Raw genomic sequence first — 16,554 nt, 5'->3', positions numbered from 1 at the left:
GTAATATTCATAATATTCAGTATCAGGCAGTTATTATAACTGGAGTGCTTAAATGAGTTCTGTGGAGTAGATGATCAACATATTCCGAATATCAGAAATGTAGAAATGAAAGAGTTCAACTGATTAACTACATTTCTTCTAAAATGAAAATAGAATTACATTTTATTGACGCACTAAAGAGAAATTATCACAGCAATTGCCACAATCACAATAAATGATTTATCAGTTTACAAAACTGCTGGCCCAACTGTTTTAAAGTAGTCTTAGCGTCGTTTCAGTTCACACTCTATACCAGTTGGTGGCGGTAATGCACACCTAATGTTTTTGCCAACCGCCAAAAAAAAAAAACCTAAGAGAAGAAGAAGCGGCTCATCCTTCGTTAGCTAGCTAGCTACTGTTAGGAAGTAGCAACAACATTTCAGGTATTGTGAAGAATAACTTATACGTTATATTGGAAGTATGTGGTAGGATAAGGAAAACAGATCAAATTAAGCACGATACGACTTGTTCAGGTCTTACGTAGAGAAAAATATCTGCATCTGGAGACCGACATGTTCTGTGTTTTGATCCGTGTTGATGGAAGCCAGGCTTCAGTGTTGTGTTTTTCACCGAAGGCCGTAACAGTTGTTATTTTCAGTTTCCGGTTTCATATTTCTGTTAGAATAGATAGCTAGCTGTGCATTATCCTAAGTGTTTAATATATGAAATAATCTTGTTTGCTGTTAACACGGCCTTCTTACCCTCTTGTAGGATCTCATCATCATAATGAGTTATGCAGAGAAGCCGGAGGACATAACAAAGGAAGAGTGGATGGATAAACTTAACAATGTCCACATTCAAAGAGCTGATATGAATAGACTGATAATGAACTACCTGGTTACAGGTAACGTACCGACATCGTCGGACTCACGTAAACAGCTGTTTGCTTTAGAAAAAAAAATAACCTAATTTTATGTTTTACAGAGGGATTCAAAGAGGCAGCAGAAAAGTTCAGGATGGAGTCTGGAATAGAGCCCAGTGTGGACCTGGACTCCTTAGATGAACGGATTAAGATCAGGGAGTTGATATTAAAAGGACAGATTCAGGATGCCATTGCGCTTATCAATAGTCTGCACCCAGAACTGCTGGATACAAACCGATACCTGTACTTTCACTTACAGGTACTGTAAAACACAAAGTCGTCGGCTTAACTTTATTTTCTGGTTGTTATTTCAACTGCTTGACTTACTCTGTTGTATTTTTTTTATTCAATAATTTGCACCTGTCCGTTTTGCAATATGCAGCAGCAGCATCTTATTGAGCTGATTCGTCTGAGGGAGACAGAGGCTGCCCTTGAATTTGCCCAGTCGCAGTTAGCGGAGCAAGGAGAGGAGAGCCGAGAGTGTCTGACTGAAATGGAGAGGACACTGGCTCTGTTGGCGTTTGACAACCCTGAAGAGTCTCCCTTTGGAGATCTGCTCAATATAATGCAGCGGCAAAAGGTAGAGTGAACACACATTTACAATAACATTTTCTGTGATTAAATTGGGATCTTTAGTTCAGTAAGTTGGTTTATTCTGTGTTTTGGGTCTTATTTTCCCTGCTGAAATCAGTAGAGTTAAATACATAAAAGTTATGATAACATGGCATGAAAATAACAACAACAACAAAAAGATCTCTAAAAGCCCCTTTTCTATTCTTGTATAAATAATCATTATTTTTATTATCAGGTTATGTTATATTAAGACCAGGACAGCAGCTGCTCAAAAAAAAATTGCAAAATTATTGTATAGGAATGCACATTATAAAACATTAAAGATTATTTGCAGCATAACCATTAAAACTATGGAGTCAGATAATATGTGGTTTGTCAAAGTATTAACAAAATCTCCAATCAGAACAGTTTATGTAATGTTTCTATATGTTTAATATTAGAAATTATTTTTGTCCTCATGTTTTCTTTATATGAGAATAATATTCACTGTTTAGTGAAGTTTCTATTTGTATAAAAGCATTAATATGTGTCTGACTTTCTCTCCCAGGTCTGGAGTGAGGTTAATCAGTGTGTACTAGACTACGAAAACAGAGAATCTACTCCAAAGCTGGCCAAGCTACTGAAGCTACTGCTCTGGGCTCAGAACGAACTCGACCAAAAGAAAATTAAGTATCCCAAAATGACTGACCTGAGCAAGGGAACGATCGAAGACCCCAAATAAAGACTCAGATTAAATAAATAACATGTTGTTACAGAACGGACACATTTCCTTATCTATTTATAACCCAGGAAGCTGAATCAGTTAGAGTACAACCTTTTCTTTTTTTGTAAGGGTTGCCTTTTGATACTTTGTTAATTCTGAACTGGACTGATTGCAATTTAAGGTTACTTCTTACTCTATAACAACCAAACCAGTTACTTTATTTGGTATTATAATTTACATATTTGTCTATGTAAAGCTAAAATGTTTTATTTACTCTAGTTTTTCTGTCTGTTGGCAGGGAATGTTGTTGGCAGGGGAGGTTGTAAATAAAGCCTAAATTAGGCTGATGGTCTGTGTGTGTGTGTGTGCCCACTTCAAGGATGCAGGGTTTCATCAGGAAAAACAGCTGGCTCAATGTGCAATTCTTAAAATAAAATCCTTCTTTCAGGAAACGCATTTCAACCGGTGGAATTTCATCTGGTACTTACATGTGGTGAAAATAGTCAATATGCATTACTTGGAGTGTTTAAGGTTACTGTGGCTGAAAGTTAAATTTAAGAATCATAATGTTTTATTTACACACTTGGTAAAGGTTGTGATAGATACACAATCGTAAATAAACCCCTCAAGGTTTAGGTTATGGTAATAATTTGATAAGATTACTGGAGTATTAAACAAAATTTGCAGCATACTGTGACTATAAGCTTGAGTAACATGATGTTCAAAGATGTGAATGGGTAAATACACTTGCAAACATGGAGACACTATTAGACTATTACGTATGAGTGACTTACATTTGTAGCGACTTGGCTATATTCTGATGTGCTTTTTTTCCCTGGTATATTATTTTGCAATAAAAGTTGATTTATCCTACATGACAAGTCACATGAAACTTGTGCTTCTGTTCATGGAAATTTCATGTTATTTTTTTATAGATCACTTTAGAAATGGAAAATATTGCAGGCTAATAATTTAATCTGAATATGATCAGTTTCACATAAAATAGTTTGGTGTTAATATTTTGTACAGCTGTAAAACAGATATTTTTTTTCCAACTTCGTTTTTAATTCCTAGTCATTAAGTAGAGCAAGTACATCTCATTAGTTGTAATTTGTCCATAAGATCCTGAACGAGACAAGCCAAACTGAGCTGTTAGTCTCTGGTCGGGTTTTAAAGATAACAGAATGGAGTGTTTACGCCTCATCTTAATTATTTTTATGAGGAAGTACGTTTTTTGGGTTTTTTTTACTCATTGTACTTGCCGTACATGCCAAAAGTTCAGTTATACTTAATATCGTATTGTAAATAATTAAGTGCATTGGGTGACTCGTGACTTTTGTGACGTTTCCCCAACAATCTTCGTTGAATTTTCTTACGTGACAAAACAAAACAAAACGGTGCAGGGGAGAGAAAAATATTTGAGAAAAGACTGAAAGCTATTTTAATGTTTTCCTCCGATTTCACAATTATGTTCATTGGTCTATTACATGAAATCCTCAAAAGACATCGAATTTTGTAATTGAACTAATTATGCATTCGCATTGAGACTAACAATGTTATTTTTTTTAGTTCAACTAAAAAAAATAAAAAATAGACATTTTCTAAATGTATTTCAGAGAAGGGTAAAAGAACGTAATACGCTGCGCATCTTTGAGCCCCACAACCCGAAAACGCCTCATCAGCTGCCCCGTCGCTGCGATGTGGACGGGACAACACAGCGCGTGGAGGGGAGTGTTTTTGTTTTACTGCGACGTCACGTTTAGAGAGGCCACAGAAGGCTGAAACACTTAATGTACGGCATCACATGAAACTGTAGCGGAAGAAGAAAGGGACTGGCTGTGCAGAAAAAGCCCAACATCTGAATCACTTCCTGATTAACCCTATCGACCGCGCGGAGAACTGCGAGCCTCACAGGCTGAAGCAGCAGGAGGAGGAGGCTGAAGAGAAAAAGTGACACGTGGATTATTCCTCCCAGGGCATCAGGAGCAACACACTCCCTCCTCTAGCTTTAGTTCCGCGACTTGGTAATAGACTCAAACATCGAAACCTTGTGAATGTGACCGCGACAATACTACCACCCCCTCCTTCCACCTCCACACGTTGTTGGGTTTTTTTTCCTCACTGACAGATCGAAAATAGGGTGAAAGTCATCAGCAGGAGCCTTTGACAAGAGTCTGCCGTCACCTCGCGTTGAATGGCAGTTATTCAAAAACATGGAAAGAGCTCTAGTCCAGATTTGGTCTGTCACAAGGAGAACGTCCCGCCTGACAAGATCGGAGCACCTGGATGTCACAAGAAGCGGCCTGAAGCGCACTCCAACTGGCCGAGGTAACGTTTCAAACACTTGCAGAGACATTTATTTAACTGTGATGAGGGCTTGACGTCACCACGTAGCAACTCAGCAGGGTGCTGGGGTTCCCATGAGGGAGCAGTCACTTCTAATCCGAGTCAGCATCGATTCTTTAAAGACAACATAGTCCATTCTTTTCTCTTTTTTTCTTTGCCCGTCTTTGCAATCTGTTAGTATTTTTATATTTAAATTAAAATATTTTTTTTTTCAGTTGTCAAATCACATTAAGTGAAACTTAGATATTATAAAAAAAATCCATTATTCACAGAGAGTTTAATTTCAAGTGTTTATTTCTCGTTTATTTTCAGCAGACAATGCGATCCTTCAAAAGGAGGGTAACGCATAAAAAGGTTATTGCTGAATAAGAGAATGCTATATCTAGATAGTTGAGTGGAAGGAAAAAGTATGTTAGGAAAAGGTGCCACCAAGACAGGAATGGCAGAATTAAGAAACAGATCCGATTTAATGGTTTTTGGATGATTTACAAGGGGTGGAGTGCAACCGGTATCTGTAGTTGAACAGGCATCCCACACAAACTTGTTCAGGACTTGGGTTGCAACTGTTGCATTCATCGTGCCAGGCCATTCCTCAACCAGAGGTGACGTCAGAAGCATCCTACCTGTGATTAGGAGAGCAAAAAAAAGTACTGAACTGTTGCTCAATCCTCTTCTCAGAGGAAAGCAAATTTGGCAGCTCACTTGGAAACTAATGTCCAGAGGAAGAAACGAGAGGCATAAAATCAAAGTTGTTTGGACCCAGTGAGAAGTTTCCACAGTCAGCTATAATTTAGGGAGCCATTTCATCTGCTAGTGTTGGTAAACTGTGTTTTATCAGGACAGAAGTCAGCAAATCTGTTGGAAAAGACATTTTAGAGCACTTTGTGCTTCCCTCTGCTGACAAGCTTTATGGAAATGCTGGTTTCATTTTCCAGCAGTGCTTGGCTAACATCTCAATGATATAGTGACTTACTGAGATGAAGGTTTGTTTGGTTTTCTACTTTTAGGATGTGTAACCAAGTTCTCTTTAAATCACTTCAACTCCTGTTGGTTCTCTAGAGGGGCCTTCACAAACTCCGTGTCTCTGATAACACATCTCCTACTAATTCTTTTTAAGTCCAGTGATTCCCTGCGAGTCTTTTAGAGTCCATTCAATTTAGTCTGCGTCCTCCATTTTTCACAGGCCAGTGGCGAGGATATGGACAGTGGTGCTGCTGTTGGGAACATGCCTCCTTTACTGCGCCCGTGTGGCGATGCCCATCTGTGCCGTTAGCATGGCGGAGAAGTTCAACTGGACCAAGAGAGAGTCCGGCATGGTGCTAGGCAGCTTCTTCTGGGGATACTGCTTCACCCAGGTGTTCGGCGGTTACGTCAGTGACCGGTAAGCGCATGTCCTTCAGCTTATTTTGGTTTATTTTATGTAGCATGGATTTCTGCTGGGTTTTCCTTACATACAAAATAGTTTTAACCTATTTCAATAATAACTTTACTACTTTACTAAATTGTTTAATAAGTAGTATCAGTTGAAATGCATGGATGATAGGATGGAATCTACTTTTTTTTTTAAGTGCTTTGAGATAACATGTTGTGAAGTAAATAAACTGAGCTGATTTGAATCAACAGTGGGCAAATACCACTTTGCTTTTAAAATTAAGAAACCTCCGGCAGAGCAAGAATGAGCCTCCATTTTCCGCTACTTGAAACGAGTTTAGAGTACAGGAAAGAAAACAAATAAGACACAGAATCCCTGGGCAAGGACTGCTTCCTGAAGGACAGTAAATGAGAGACAGTATACATAGTTAATGGAAGCGCTCCATGTCTTCTTCCCGGGAAAAGCCACTGTAAAATAAGGAATCATTAAGCTCCAAAGAAAATCAAAGTCAGAAAAAATAGTTAATGTCAGCAATGGCTGTCTAGAGATTAGATAAAACTAAACACAGAAGCATGGTGACAGAAGCAGTTTGAATCATTCTAAAAGAAAGCTGTTTTTTTTGTCAGCAACGGCTGTCTAGGTAGGATACACAGCTAAACAGTAAAGGATTGAGCCAGGTTTCCTTTCTGTGCAGAGAAAGCAATATTTATCCTTACAGTATTGAAAAATGGCAAACATGAACAGTTACAGGAGAAAATAGCAGAGCGAGGAAGCGTGGTTAGGATATCCTTTCCAGCAACCAGCGAGCCTGTGGCAGCATAAATATAGTCATTGCTCAGGGTAAACTAGAGGGCCGACTTCTAATCCTCTTTAGAAATGACACTTATTCTACTTATGTATATACGCTTTTAGAAGTAAAACGTTTGACTCTTTTCAGCTTTCTGCTGGTCTTTGGAATATTGTGAAACATTGCAGGCTGTGGTCAACCACTCTGTAGCGGTGATGCAAACAAGTGCAGCAGTGTTTACTTAGCCTGGGAGATCATGCACTGAATTAGTTAGATTCTTTGTCTACATTATCAGGTTAGGAGTTGCAAACAGGGTTATTACGAAACAGGGGCACCCAGAGATGGCATGTGTAAGGTGCAAGAATCCAAAAATTACAGTGTACATTTTAATGATTGATCCATTGTTGCCGACAGTCTTGTATTATGTCATTTCTTCATATTTTGTTTACAAGTCCAATCCCTTTTTTTTGTACCATTTTTATTCTTCAGGCTATTGGAGAATTCTGTTTTTCTATGTAGTTTGCTTGCTTCTTTACCGGAGAATGTGAACACTTACCTTAACTTAAGGATTCAAAAGGACTGACCACATTTTCACTTTGAACATTTCCTGTTCAACTTCTCATTAGGCGTTTTTAGATTTTACTCTCTCTGGAACAGCGTGAGGGAAATGCAGACATATCTCAAGTTGTGGTAGAAAACATTTATCTGCTAGATATCCATTTATATTTCTGTTCTTCCTCTGACTTCAGTTGTATACACTTAAAGCGGCATCCACACTGAAGAGTGTTGTCATCATGAACTGATTTGAAATAAAATACTTAAAGTGTTAAGAGTCTAGTTTAGCAATGTATGTCAACATGATGGATCATCTTTGCTTACTGCTGAACCATAAAAACCTCATGTCCTAATTACTTGTTACCAAAATGTATTAAGAGGTCAGTAAACTAATATTTTTAGTGTGATCTTTTTGTTGAAACATACCACTTGTATTACAAGACAGAATAAGTCAGGTTGGGAGACATGTAAAATTCAGATTAGTCACAGATATTTTTAAAGGCCAGTCCCTAAAGAACATGTCGTCTCAGGGACATTCGCTAACAAAAAATGTAGTGTTACAGGTTATGCCAGTTACAAGTGTTTGAAATCACAAAATAAACAACTGTTTCTATATATATGTGTCTTTATCTCTTTCTCTCTCCGTCTCTCTAGTGTGGGAGGTGAGAAGGTCCTCCTGCTGTCAGCAGCAGCCTGGGGGTCCATGACAGCTTTCACTCCGATCCTCGCCCACCTTTGCTCCCAGCCAATCTTCTCCATGACGCTGGCCCGCTTCCTCATGGGCCTGTTACAAGGTGAGACTGGCAAGCAGCGCGAGATGACTCATCGCTCCAGAATTAGTCAGCGTGGTTTAAAGATCCAGACCTTGAGAGGACTTATCTCTGTCACAATAACACAGATGTGACTTGATGAGTTTGAAACCCTTTGACAATTTTTACTGCAATCACAGTAGAACAATACAGATATTTGTGAGAAGTGCTTTGTCCACATCCTATTGCTTTGTATTTGTATTTTTTTACTGCAGTTAAACCAGATATTTTCCCATGCTGTATAGGAAGGCAGATAACCTTTTTTCTTGCTGTCTGATGTTAAATCAGAATAAACGTTTACTGTTTTATGTACTTAGTATTGCTTATTATTGCACAAAAAAAAAAATCCCCTTTTAGATTATTAGCAGGATCAATAGTATCTTCACAAGATTGTTTCTAGTCTAGGACTAGACTAGAATTTCTACTAGACTTCAGTAATTCTAAATATCCTAAAACAGGAAAAATATAGTTTAATTTAATGTTACACAGTAAAGAAAAATGGGTGTGTTATTTTATGCCGTGTATGCAAATATCTGATTTCAGCTAAAGGGAAGTGACTGTTATGTTTATTGAATAATCATAAAGCAACATACTTGATTGTGGAAGCAATAAATTACAGCATGTTTACTCTGCCCAGTGTAGCATCAAGAGTTTATTTAGAGTTATTTAGCAGCACAACATTGCTATAAAATGTTATAGAAATCAAATGTAGTAATAGACACCTTAAGCAGTTTTAAGCTCAAGCTTTTTGTCTCAGCTAAGTTGTTTTTTGTCGTTTTTCCTAAAAGTGAATCCTCCTTCCCGTTTCTTTTTGTCTGTGTATTGACTTTAGGAGTTCATTACCCTTCCCTGGCAAGCTTGTGCTCACAGAAGGTGATTGAGAGTGAGCGAGGCTTCCTCATGAGCACCGTGGGGAGTGGCTCCTACCTGGGGTGAGTCAAATGTTTGGCACGGAATGAAGATTGGTTGGAAAACCATCAGTATTTCCTTGGAAAAACACCTTCTTGAAAAGAGTAATTTAGGTTGGTGTGAATCAAAAAGTTATGTTTCAAGAGCCATTTGTCAACCTTATCTGATCCATTCACGACCAGATGTATACACCCTGTGACTGTGTCAGCTCTGGTCATGCTGTGCATGGACATCGAGTTACAAGGATGTTTTTGTTTTGACTTGGTCCCCTCTCTGTCTCTTTTTTTAAAGAACTCTTGTGATTGGAGGTGTTGGTTCTCTCATGCTGGATCTGTATGGCTGGGAGAGTGTTTTTTATGTGTCTGGTCTTCTGTCAGTCCTCTGGGCTTACTGCATGTGGAAATACCTGCTTAAAGGAGAAGGTAAGAGAAGCTTTAGCTGCATCAGAAGCACCACTGCCGTAGTTTTATACTTTTATCATGTACCTGTTTTGATGTGTAATTGAAATGTATGAATTTTTGTCTGCTCGTGTGTGTGTGTGTGTGTGTGCAGGCCCTATAATTACACTTGAGTCCCTGGGTAATGGTGGGACCCAGTCAAAACTTAATAAAAGGCATTGGGCACGACTCCTCAAGCAACCTGCAGTCTGGTAAGACAACAGTCCAGCCTGTGTGTCTGCGAAGAAAAGAAATGCATTTGTGTTCTGTATTCTGCAGCTACGCTAACTTAAGTTAAGTTAATCTTATTCAGGGATTCATGTCAACAGAAAAAGTTGAGACATTAAAGCTTTGAAATGTCCTTCCTCCCAGAGCGCCTAATTCGGGGGCAATAGCATTGTTTCCAAGAGACTGTGATGCTGGGTGCTGGAGAAAGTCCGTCATGGTTCATAGCTTCCTGCAGACACATTTTAAAGTGTTCGACCGTTTGTGTTTGTCTAGTTTTCCACACTAAGATAGCACATAATGTAGAATGTTTTCTGGGCAGTATCTGGTGCTTAATTTTTCAGAAAGACGCATTCCAGATTTTAAGAGCATAACACTGAAACACCGCCTTGCTGTGTATCGTTCTGACTCCGGGCACCAGCAGGAGGCAATTACCTGATGTTCTCAAAGTCTGAGCTGCTTCATATGGTTCTAACATGTCAGAAATGTATTTTGGCACTAGACCACACAGGCACTTTTGAGCTATTAGAGAAATATCTAACATTTTCCAAGAGGATAAAAAAACTATCAAAGACTAAAGTCTCAGGTTGTTGGTGATAATGGACTGCATGGTCCTTTTGACATGGACTTTAAAATATGAATATGTTTTTTTTTTAATAGTGTTGATGTTTTTATTTTTAAATTAAATTAATTTATTTCTTACAGTCTGTCCTGCCAGTCAGCACAGAAATGCAAAATTTTATCCAATTGATATCCTGTTTTACTGACAGATAACTGTTGTTTGGTTTTATTTGCATATACACTCATTATTATCTGAAGAGGAACATGTGAGAATTCACTGGGTGTGATCCTGAAACAATGATCTACTGTTGGTTGACTTTAACCCACTTTTCTGTGTTGATACGTTGTGTAGCGAGGAATAGCAGAAGTCCTCAAACAAGACTTCTGTTAAGTTAGTTAGACCTTGTGTTAAACTTGTTCAAATTGTCTCTGTAAAGATAGCTGAACAGTATTAGAAAAAACTAGAACTAAATTGCTCCTGTGTTTCTGTCTTTTTCTCCCTCTAATTAGTGCTGTGATAGTAACACACCTTTGCACAGCAAGCACTTTCTTCACCCTTCTATCCTGGCTGCCAACCTTCTTCAAGGACACCTTCCCTGACGCCAAGGTAACGGCACCATCCTCTCATTCTTCTTCCAGTCCGACCCCTGACTTTTATTTCAGTGCAAAATGAATTTGAGTAAAGCAGATGCAACAGCTGCAAATATCAAGCAGTTGAATATGAAGATTGCTGTTTTCTTTTAGCTATATTTGAAGTAAAAAATCTGGTGGATTACTATCATGCACTTGCTAAGCTTGAATGTGTAATGTCTCTACAGGGTTGGGTGTTCAATGTCATTCCTTGGTTGGTAGCCATACCATCGTCTCTGTTTAGTGGCTGCCTATCTGACCATCTTATTTGTCAAGGTACGCAACCTGAGAAATGCATATCATAAGGGTAGTATTTGTTTTTGAAAAAGCAAGTACTTATTCCTGTCTTTATCTCTTCAGGTTTCGACACCGCCTCAGTAAGGAAGTTAATGCAGGTACAATATTTGGAATTGCCTTCTTAATCTTCTTCTGCAGCCAAAGGTTCTCTATCCTTCCTGCAGTGAATCGCTGGATTATATTTATAATATTGAGATGAAACTCAGGCTTGAACGTCAGTCATGGTTCATGTAGTTTTAGCAGGTTCCTTCTCTGCTCGTTGAATGACTTGAATTTCTGCGCTAGAACGAAACTAATAGTAGCTATCAGCAAATGTGGGAAAAACAGACACAGTCCTTTGTGGTTTATTGTTTAATTTCTATCTAGTAGAGATTTTAATAGAAGTTATTTTTTCTACTCTTTTTGGAAACATGTAAGACATGTTTGTCAGTCTAACATACCGAGGTAGCACTGAACATTTTCTACAGCCAATTAGAAGCAAATTGGCTGTTTAGATTAAATTGGTTGCAGACTCTTAGTCTACTTCTGTGTTAATCAGAATTTTATTAGTCTATTTCCTTTTTCTTCTTAATAGTCTCTCTTGCATATAGCAAACTGTGTGTGTGTTTTTTTTGTCTCCTCCTCTTGTTAGTTTTTCTCTATGGGTGTGTCCAGTGTGTTCACGGTCCTGTTGTGTGGTAATACCACGTTCTCCTGGGCTGTAGCTTTTGTGTCGGCCACCATGGGTCTCACTACGTTCAGTCACAGGTACTGGCTCACACGTTATCCCACAATGCCTGTCATTCTGCCTTGTCAGTCTTGTGTTTTTGTACTTTGAATATTTAATTTATTTCCTCTTATACCGCCACAAAACATGCAATATCTCGTGTCTCTCGTGGCAAATTTCTTTTAAACTTATGTTTTCAGTTTAAAGTACAGAATGATGTAGTTGGTGCACAGCTTAGCAAAGGTAATTTTGGCAGTTCTTTGTTCCTGTTTGGCATGCAGTTTTAAATTTCATTTCAAGCTCTTCTGTTCAAAATTTACCTACCTGCTGAAACAGGCAATGAGTATTTCTAACCTTATCTAATCAGGCTGTTGTTTTAGTAAACAATATCAAAAATTACATGAATAATTCATGTTGAGCATATTATTACATGCAGATTAAAACACCTTAAAGTGACTAGTGTGAGTCCGCTGTTCTCTGACACGATGTGTGAGCAGCAGGGTACGTTATTGAATTCTAAAGCCTGTATGTGAGAAAATCAGTTTTTCCTGGAGCAAATTGGATTGTACAATATTCTTTTACTGCTGATTTGGAGGAAAGCAAGGAAATAGTATAGCAAGTTTCAAAGCTGTTAACCTGAAATTGAAAAATTTTGTCATTTAACATTAGTTCTCTGAATACACATCAATAATACTCAAAACATTTTACTGCCTTATCCCTTATTGACTGTGTACTTGGAAGATTGAATAATAATATAAGTATCTCCCCTCATTGACAAAATCAAAGCATTTTTTTTTTTTACATTTCTTGCACTGATGTTAAAAAACAAAACATTTCTGTTACAGCGGGGTTTCTTTAAATGTTCAAGATCTCGCTCCTTCTTGTGCCGGAGCTCTATTTGGTGAGTAAAACATTCATAGTTTTAATGAATAGAGCTTTAACACTAAATATTAATGTTGGATCTTTTATAGTATAAATGTTAATAATTGTGTCCACTTCTACAGGAATCATGAATACATGTGGGGCATTCTCAGGTGAGTTTCTCTTTAGTTAAGAAATCTCTTTATGATAAATATTTAAGCAGTAGAAGCTGGAACACCATAAATGATAACTGGTTCCCTTTTTTCTAAATTCAAAGTTTGCGATGATGTGTGGCTGTCAGGTTTGCTGGCTCCCATGATCCATGCATATTTCATCAAAAGAGCATATTAAAGCCAGTGAATAAAGCAGTCAGCAGAGAATGACAGCCCGGGGTCTGTAAAGACAAATAGTCCTGTGACATTTTTCTTCATGTACAGAGCCTAGTAAAAGTGCATCTGCTGGACTTTCCTATATTTTGTCACATTATAACCATTCACTCAGTGTATTCTGTTGAGATTTTACAATTTTGCACACACAGTAGTGCATAATTGTAAAGTAGAAAGAGATGGGTGTAGTTTTCAAATTTTACAAATAGAAACATGAAATGTCTGACTTGAACTTGGACTCAAGCCACACATTTTAGCTGACAGAATGGTAACTGTTCTCGTTCTGTGCAGGAGTCCTGATGGTGTACTTCTCGGGGTATCTCATTGAGGCCACAGGCTCATGGGCATCAGTGTTTGCCCTCATCACCACAGTCAACCTGATGGGCCTCTTCACCTTCCTGGCATTTGCCGAGGCTCGCAGAGTCGATATCGACTCTGGCAGGGTCCGCCACCATAGCATCCACATCTAAATCGTTGACGAAACGAGTGCGTTATTCCCTATGAAAATGTTACTGTGGTTAATCTAGAGGCAGATTATCCACATTGGATTATTATCCATTAGATGATGAGTGGCATCTTGCACAGTTGAGACGAGAGAAATGCTTGTTTAGCTCTGCGTTTACTAGAGGACTGTAAGCCTACTGAAAAGCACACAGCAGAGCATTGGTACTGAGAAATTCTAGTTGGGGTTCAGAAGGAGGGGAGCCCTGTCCGTTCAGAAAAAATGTAGGAGAGTATACTTGCACTACGTCCAGGTTACAGCTGGTGAAGTGGTTAAACATTTGAGAGGAAACTGTTTAGACTTGTTATGCATTACGGCCCACATTGGAAGTGGAAAACCTGCAGAGATTGTTTTGCGAAAGCTGTTGCTAAGTGCTGGGTACTGCAGAGGGAACTCAGTGGTGGCGGTGTTAGCTTGAGGTGCTGTCTAGCCGTGACAGACAAAGCTGGACTTCTTCTTACCTTGTAGGTGACCCAAGGAGAGTCCGAACTCTTCTACCTGGAGCATTTTACTCGAAAGCCCCATAAACTTATCACTGAGATAAATATCGGAGTGACATCTCATTAAGCGCCTGCTAATGACTCTGGCGGACACCCTTAATATGTACAATTTACCTTCAGCGGACCTTGTGTTTGCAGTTACAGACTCGTCCTATCAGTTTTCAATGGGGGTCAGAAAGCTTTAGGGCTTAGGTTTAGCTAAGTGCTTTCTCTCTGGTAGATGTATTAAATACAATAATGCAATTTGTGAGACCAAAGGTTAATAGTAAATTATTATTTTTTTCTATGTTACAGCAGCTAATAAAATCTCACTAAATTATTTTTGAGTCATTTCATATTTATATGGTTTTGAAATATGTTTTTCTTTGAAGAGAAATTAATGTGAAAGAGGGAAAAAAATCTGAAAGGACAAACGGAAAAGATGAGACCTGATTGTGTATGTGTGCTAATCCTAACTTGTTCTTCCTCTAAAAATAAATGTTTTTATGTCCGGCACACGTTTATCAGAAAGATATCCAGATTGTAATTCTTTGTTACTGAAATCTTAGACTGTAAATGATCACAGTGGGAGTGGGGAAACTTGATTGTCTCTTCATTGTCTCATTGGACCAGTGTTTGTTTTCTACACTTGACATAATGAAAATTATTGCAAATAAAAGGGTTGAAAGGATTTATTAAGGCTACAGATTAAAAAAAAGGGGTAATTACGGATTTATCAACAAACACCAGCTGACAGATTCTAAGTGTTAAAGCGGTGGCCTTCAGAAAACAGTTTTCATGTGAAATGCATTATGCTCATTTACTTTTTATGCATTTATTATTTTGTGCCTCATTTAAGCAACAAAGGGTTTGCAGTTCTGGTTGTTAATAAAGTTAAAGGAATTTTGTTGTTATGTTTTTGCGTGAGTTGTTTATGTGAATACAAAGCAATCGCAGGTGTTTTTTGTTTCTTTTTTGCATCTTCTAGTGCTAATTTAGTTTTGGAAATGTTCACTGCATTTCATTAAATTATGTCTTGGTATTTTGGTAAAAAAAAAAAACAATTGCAGAAAGTGTTTTCTTTTTTCTGTGTATTTTCAGAATTAAATTAGTTTCCTGTTGACATAAACTGATGAACCACAAGTTTAAATCTGTCCTCTATATGTGTCAGCTTAGTTCAGAGTTTCACTAAATAAAAATGTTGATGCTCCATAGATTTTGTTATATATTGCTTGCCAAAAGCTATTGTAATTTTTATGCAGTCTTAAACAGTTGTTCAGGCGTTCTGAAGAGATGTATTTATTTTTCTAAGCCTTTTGGCTCTAATCCATATGTAAGCTGTGAAAATTATTCTTTTCATCCACTGTTTAAGTCAGGCCACATGCAGCTTTTCTTATAACTCATGATTTGTGAGCAATTCTAACAAAAATCTTTTAAGATTAATATCTTCTCAAAGTTAAAAAAAATTATTTTCCTATTCCATCATTGGCCCTCTTGCTTTTTCTGTCCTACATTTGTCTACTAGTCAATGAGGCATAAAAACATTGATGATACATGCACATACATATTGCAAAAAGTATACTTACTCTCAATGTCTGCTCAATCATGCCTCCTCTCATGATTTCCATTTAAAACGTTAATTTACTTAAATGGCAGTACCGTACAGAATAATTTGATTTGTTTTCCAGCTTTTAGCCAGGTGGAGCAAATATTTCCTCCTGCCTGTTCAGATGTGGATTATGTAAAGCTAAAAAGTCATATTTAAGATAAGAAATATTTTAAAACAAAATATTCTGTTTAAAAAAGGTTTTAGTTTTGAATAAAAATGCAGTTTGTTGGCATAAATGGGATTTTCCAGTATTCTTGGTTATATCATTCTTGTTATGTCTGTGTGTATTTTCTGTGTAGCTCCACAGAGAGGCAGCATAGTACAAGCAATGACCCCGTCTCCAAATTCCTAGAATGAAGCCCTTCAGTGATGCATCATAAGTTTTAAGAACACCTTATAGTGTGCAGAAATTATTAAAAATGTCTCCCGCATCAAGGAACATATCTTGCAACTACTTCTGTGACAAAAAAAAAAACAAAACAAAAAAAAACTTACTATTTTATTGTGTTAAGCACCTGAAAGTTGCTTCAGTCCTGTATTGAATCCGGATCAACTGCTGAACAGGTTCTGGTGCCGGGCCGTCATGTTCACACTAGCAGCTCACTACACGCCCAAATCCCGAGTGCGGGCCAGCGGGACGTATGCGGTGGCACCATATGGCAGGATGCTGTGTGCCATGTTGGCTAGCTGGCACTACCCACGTGTGAATGGCCAGACGCTAGTCAACCGAACCTACTCCTCCTCATGGGACCCAACGGCTTGGGTAACCATGGCGACGGGTGGCTTGTGCGGCTGCCGCGTGGCAATGAAAAGGAAAGAAGAACGGAATGGCAGGGCGGAGGATTGGGGGGGGGTCACAAGTGAATGAAAGTAACAAGTCATTTAGAAGTCAGTGGGGTGGTGAAG

General features: G+C 38.2%; 2 protein-coding genes across 2 annotated transcripts; both read left to right on the top strand.

Moving 5' to 3' along the window:
* Positions 1 to 279: 279 nt before the first annotated feature.
* Positions 280 to 3,058, top strand: LOC103467501 (glucose-induced degradation protein 8-A homolog). The gene is made up of 5 exons (XM_008413936.3): positions 280 to 422; positions 751 to 883; positions 964 to 1,160; positions 1,284 to 1,481; positions 2,022 to 3,058. The coding sequence occupies exons 2-5, from the start codon at positions 766 to 768 to the stop codon at positions 2,193 to 2,195; spliced, it is 687 nt and encodes a 228-aa protein (XP_008412158.1). The 5' UTR covers positions 280 to 422; positions 751 to 765; the 3' UTR covers positions 2,196 to 3,058.
* Positions 3,059 to 3,842: 784 nt separating this feature from the next.
* Positions 3,843 to 14,946, top strand: slc17a9b (solute carrier family 17 member 9b). Its single transcript, XM_008413934.3, has 14 exons — positions 3,843 to 4,201; positions 4,306 to 4,505; positions 5,707 to 5,904; positions 7,892 to 8,031; positions 8,879 to 8,978; positions 9,247 to 9,377; positions 9,508 to 9,604; positions 10,689 to 10,785; positions 10,997 to 11,084; positions 11,169 to 11,203; positions 11,737 to 11,852; positions 12,657 to 12,712; positions 12,816 to 12,845; positions 13,350 to 14,946. The coding sequence occupies exons 2-14, from the start codon at positions 4,372 to 4,374 to the stop codon at positions 13,526 to 13,528; spliced, it is 1,401 nt and encodes a 466-aa protein (XP_008412156.1). The 5' UTR covers positions 3,843 to 4,201; positions 4,306 to 4,371; the 3' UTR covers positions 13,529 to 14,946.
* The last annotated feature ends 1,608 nt before the right edge of the window (positions 14,947 to 16,554 follow it).

The sequence above is a fragment of the Poecilia reticulata genome, chromosome 7 (assembly GCF_904066995.2).
Source record: "Poecilia reticulata chromosome 7, P_reticulata-male-v2, whole genome shotgun sequence".
In the NCBI taxonomy this organism is placed as follows: domain Eukaryota; kingdom Metazoa; phylum Chordata; class Actinopteri; order Cyprinodontiformes; family Poeciliidae; genus Poecilia; species Poecilia reticulata.
The sequence above is the reverse complement of the archived record's forward strand: the minus strand, read 5'-3'. Positions and strand labels throughout refer to the sequence as shown.

Excerpts from the sequence above, each read along its gene's own strand:
- LOC103467501 (XM_008413936.3), top strand. The coding sequence starts at position 766 with ATGAGTTATGCAGAGAAGCCGGAGGACATAACAAAGGAAGAGTGGATG. Across the intron at positions 884-963 it reads AATGAACTACCTGGTTACAG|AGGGATTCAAAGAGGCAGCA; the intron begins GTAACGTACCGA and ends TATGTTTTACAG. Across the intron at positions 1,161-1,283 it reads ACCTGTACTTTCACTTACAG|CAGCAGCATCTTATTGAGCT; the intron begins GTACTGTAAAAC and ends TGCAATATGCAG.
- slc17a9b (XM_008413934.3), top strand. The coding sequence starts at position 4,372 with ATGGCAGTTATTCAAAAACATGGAAAGAGCTCTAGTCCAGATTTGGTC. Across the intron at positions 10,786-10,996 it reads ACACCTTCCCTGACGCCAAG|GGTTGGGTGTTCAATGTCAT; the intron begins GTAACGGCACCA and ends ATGTCTCTACAG. Across the intron at positions 12,713-12,815 it reads TTGTGCCGGAGCTCTATTTG|GAATCATGAATACATGTGGG; the intron begins GTGAGTAAAACA and ends CCACTTCTACAG.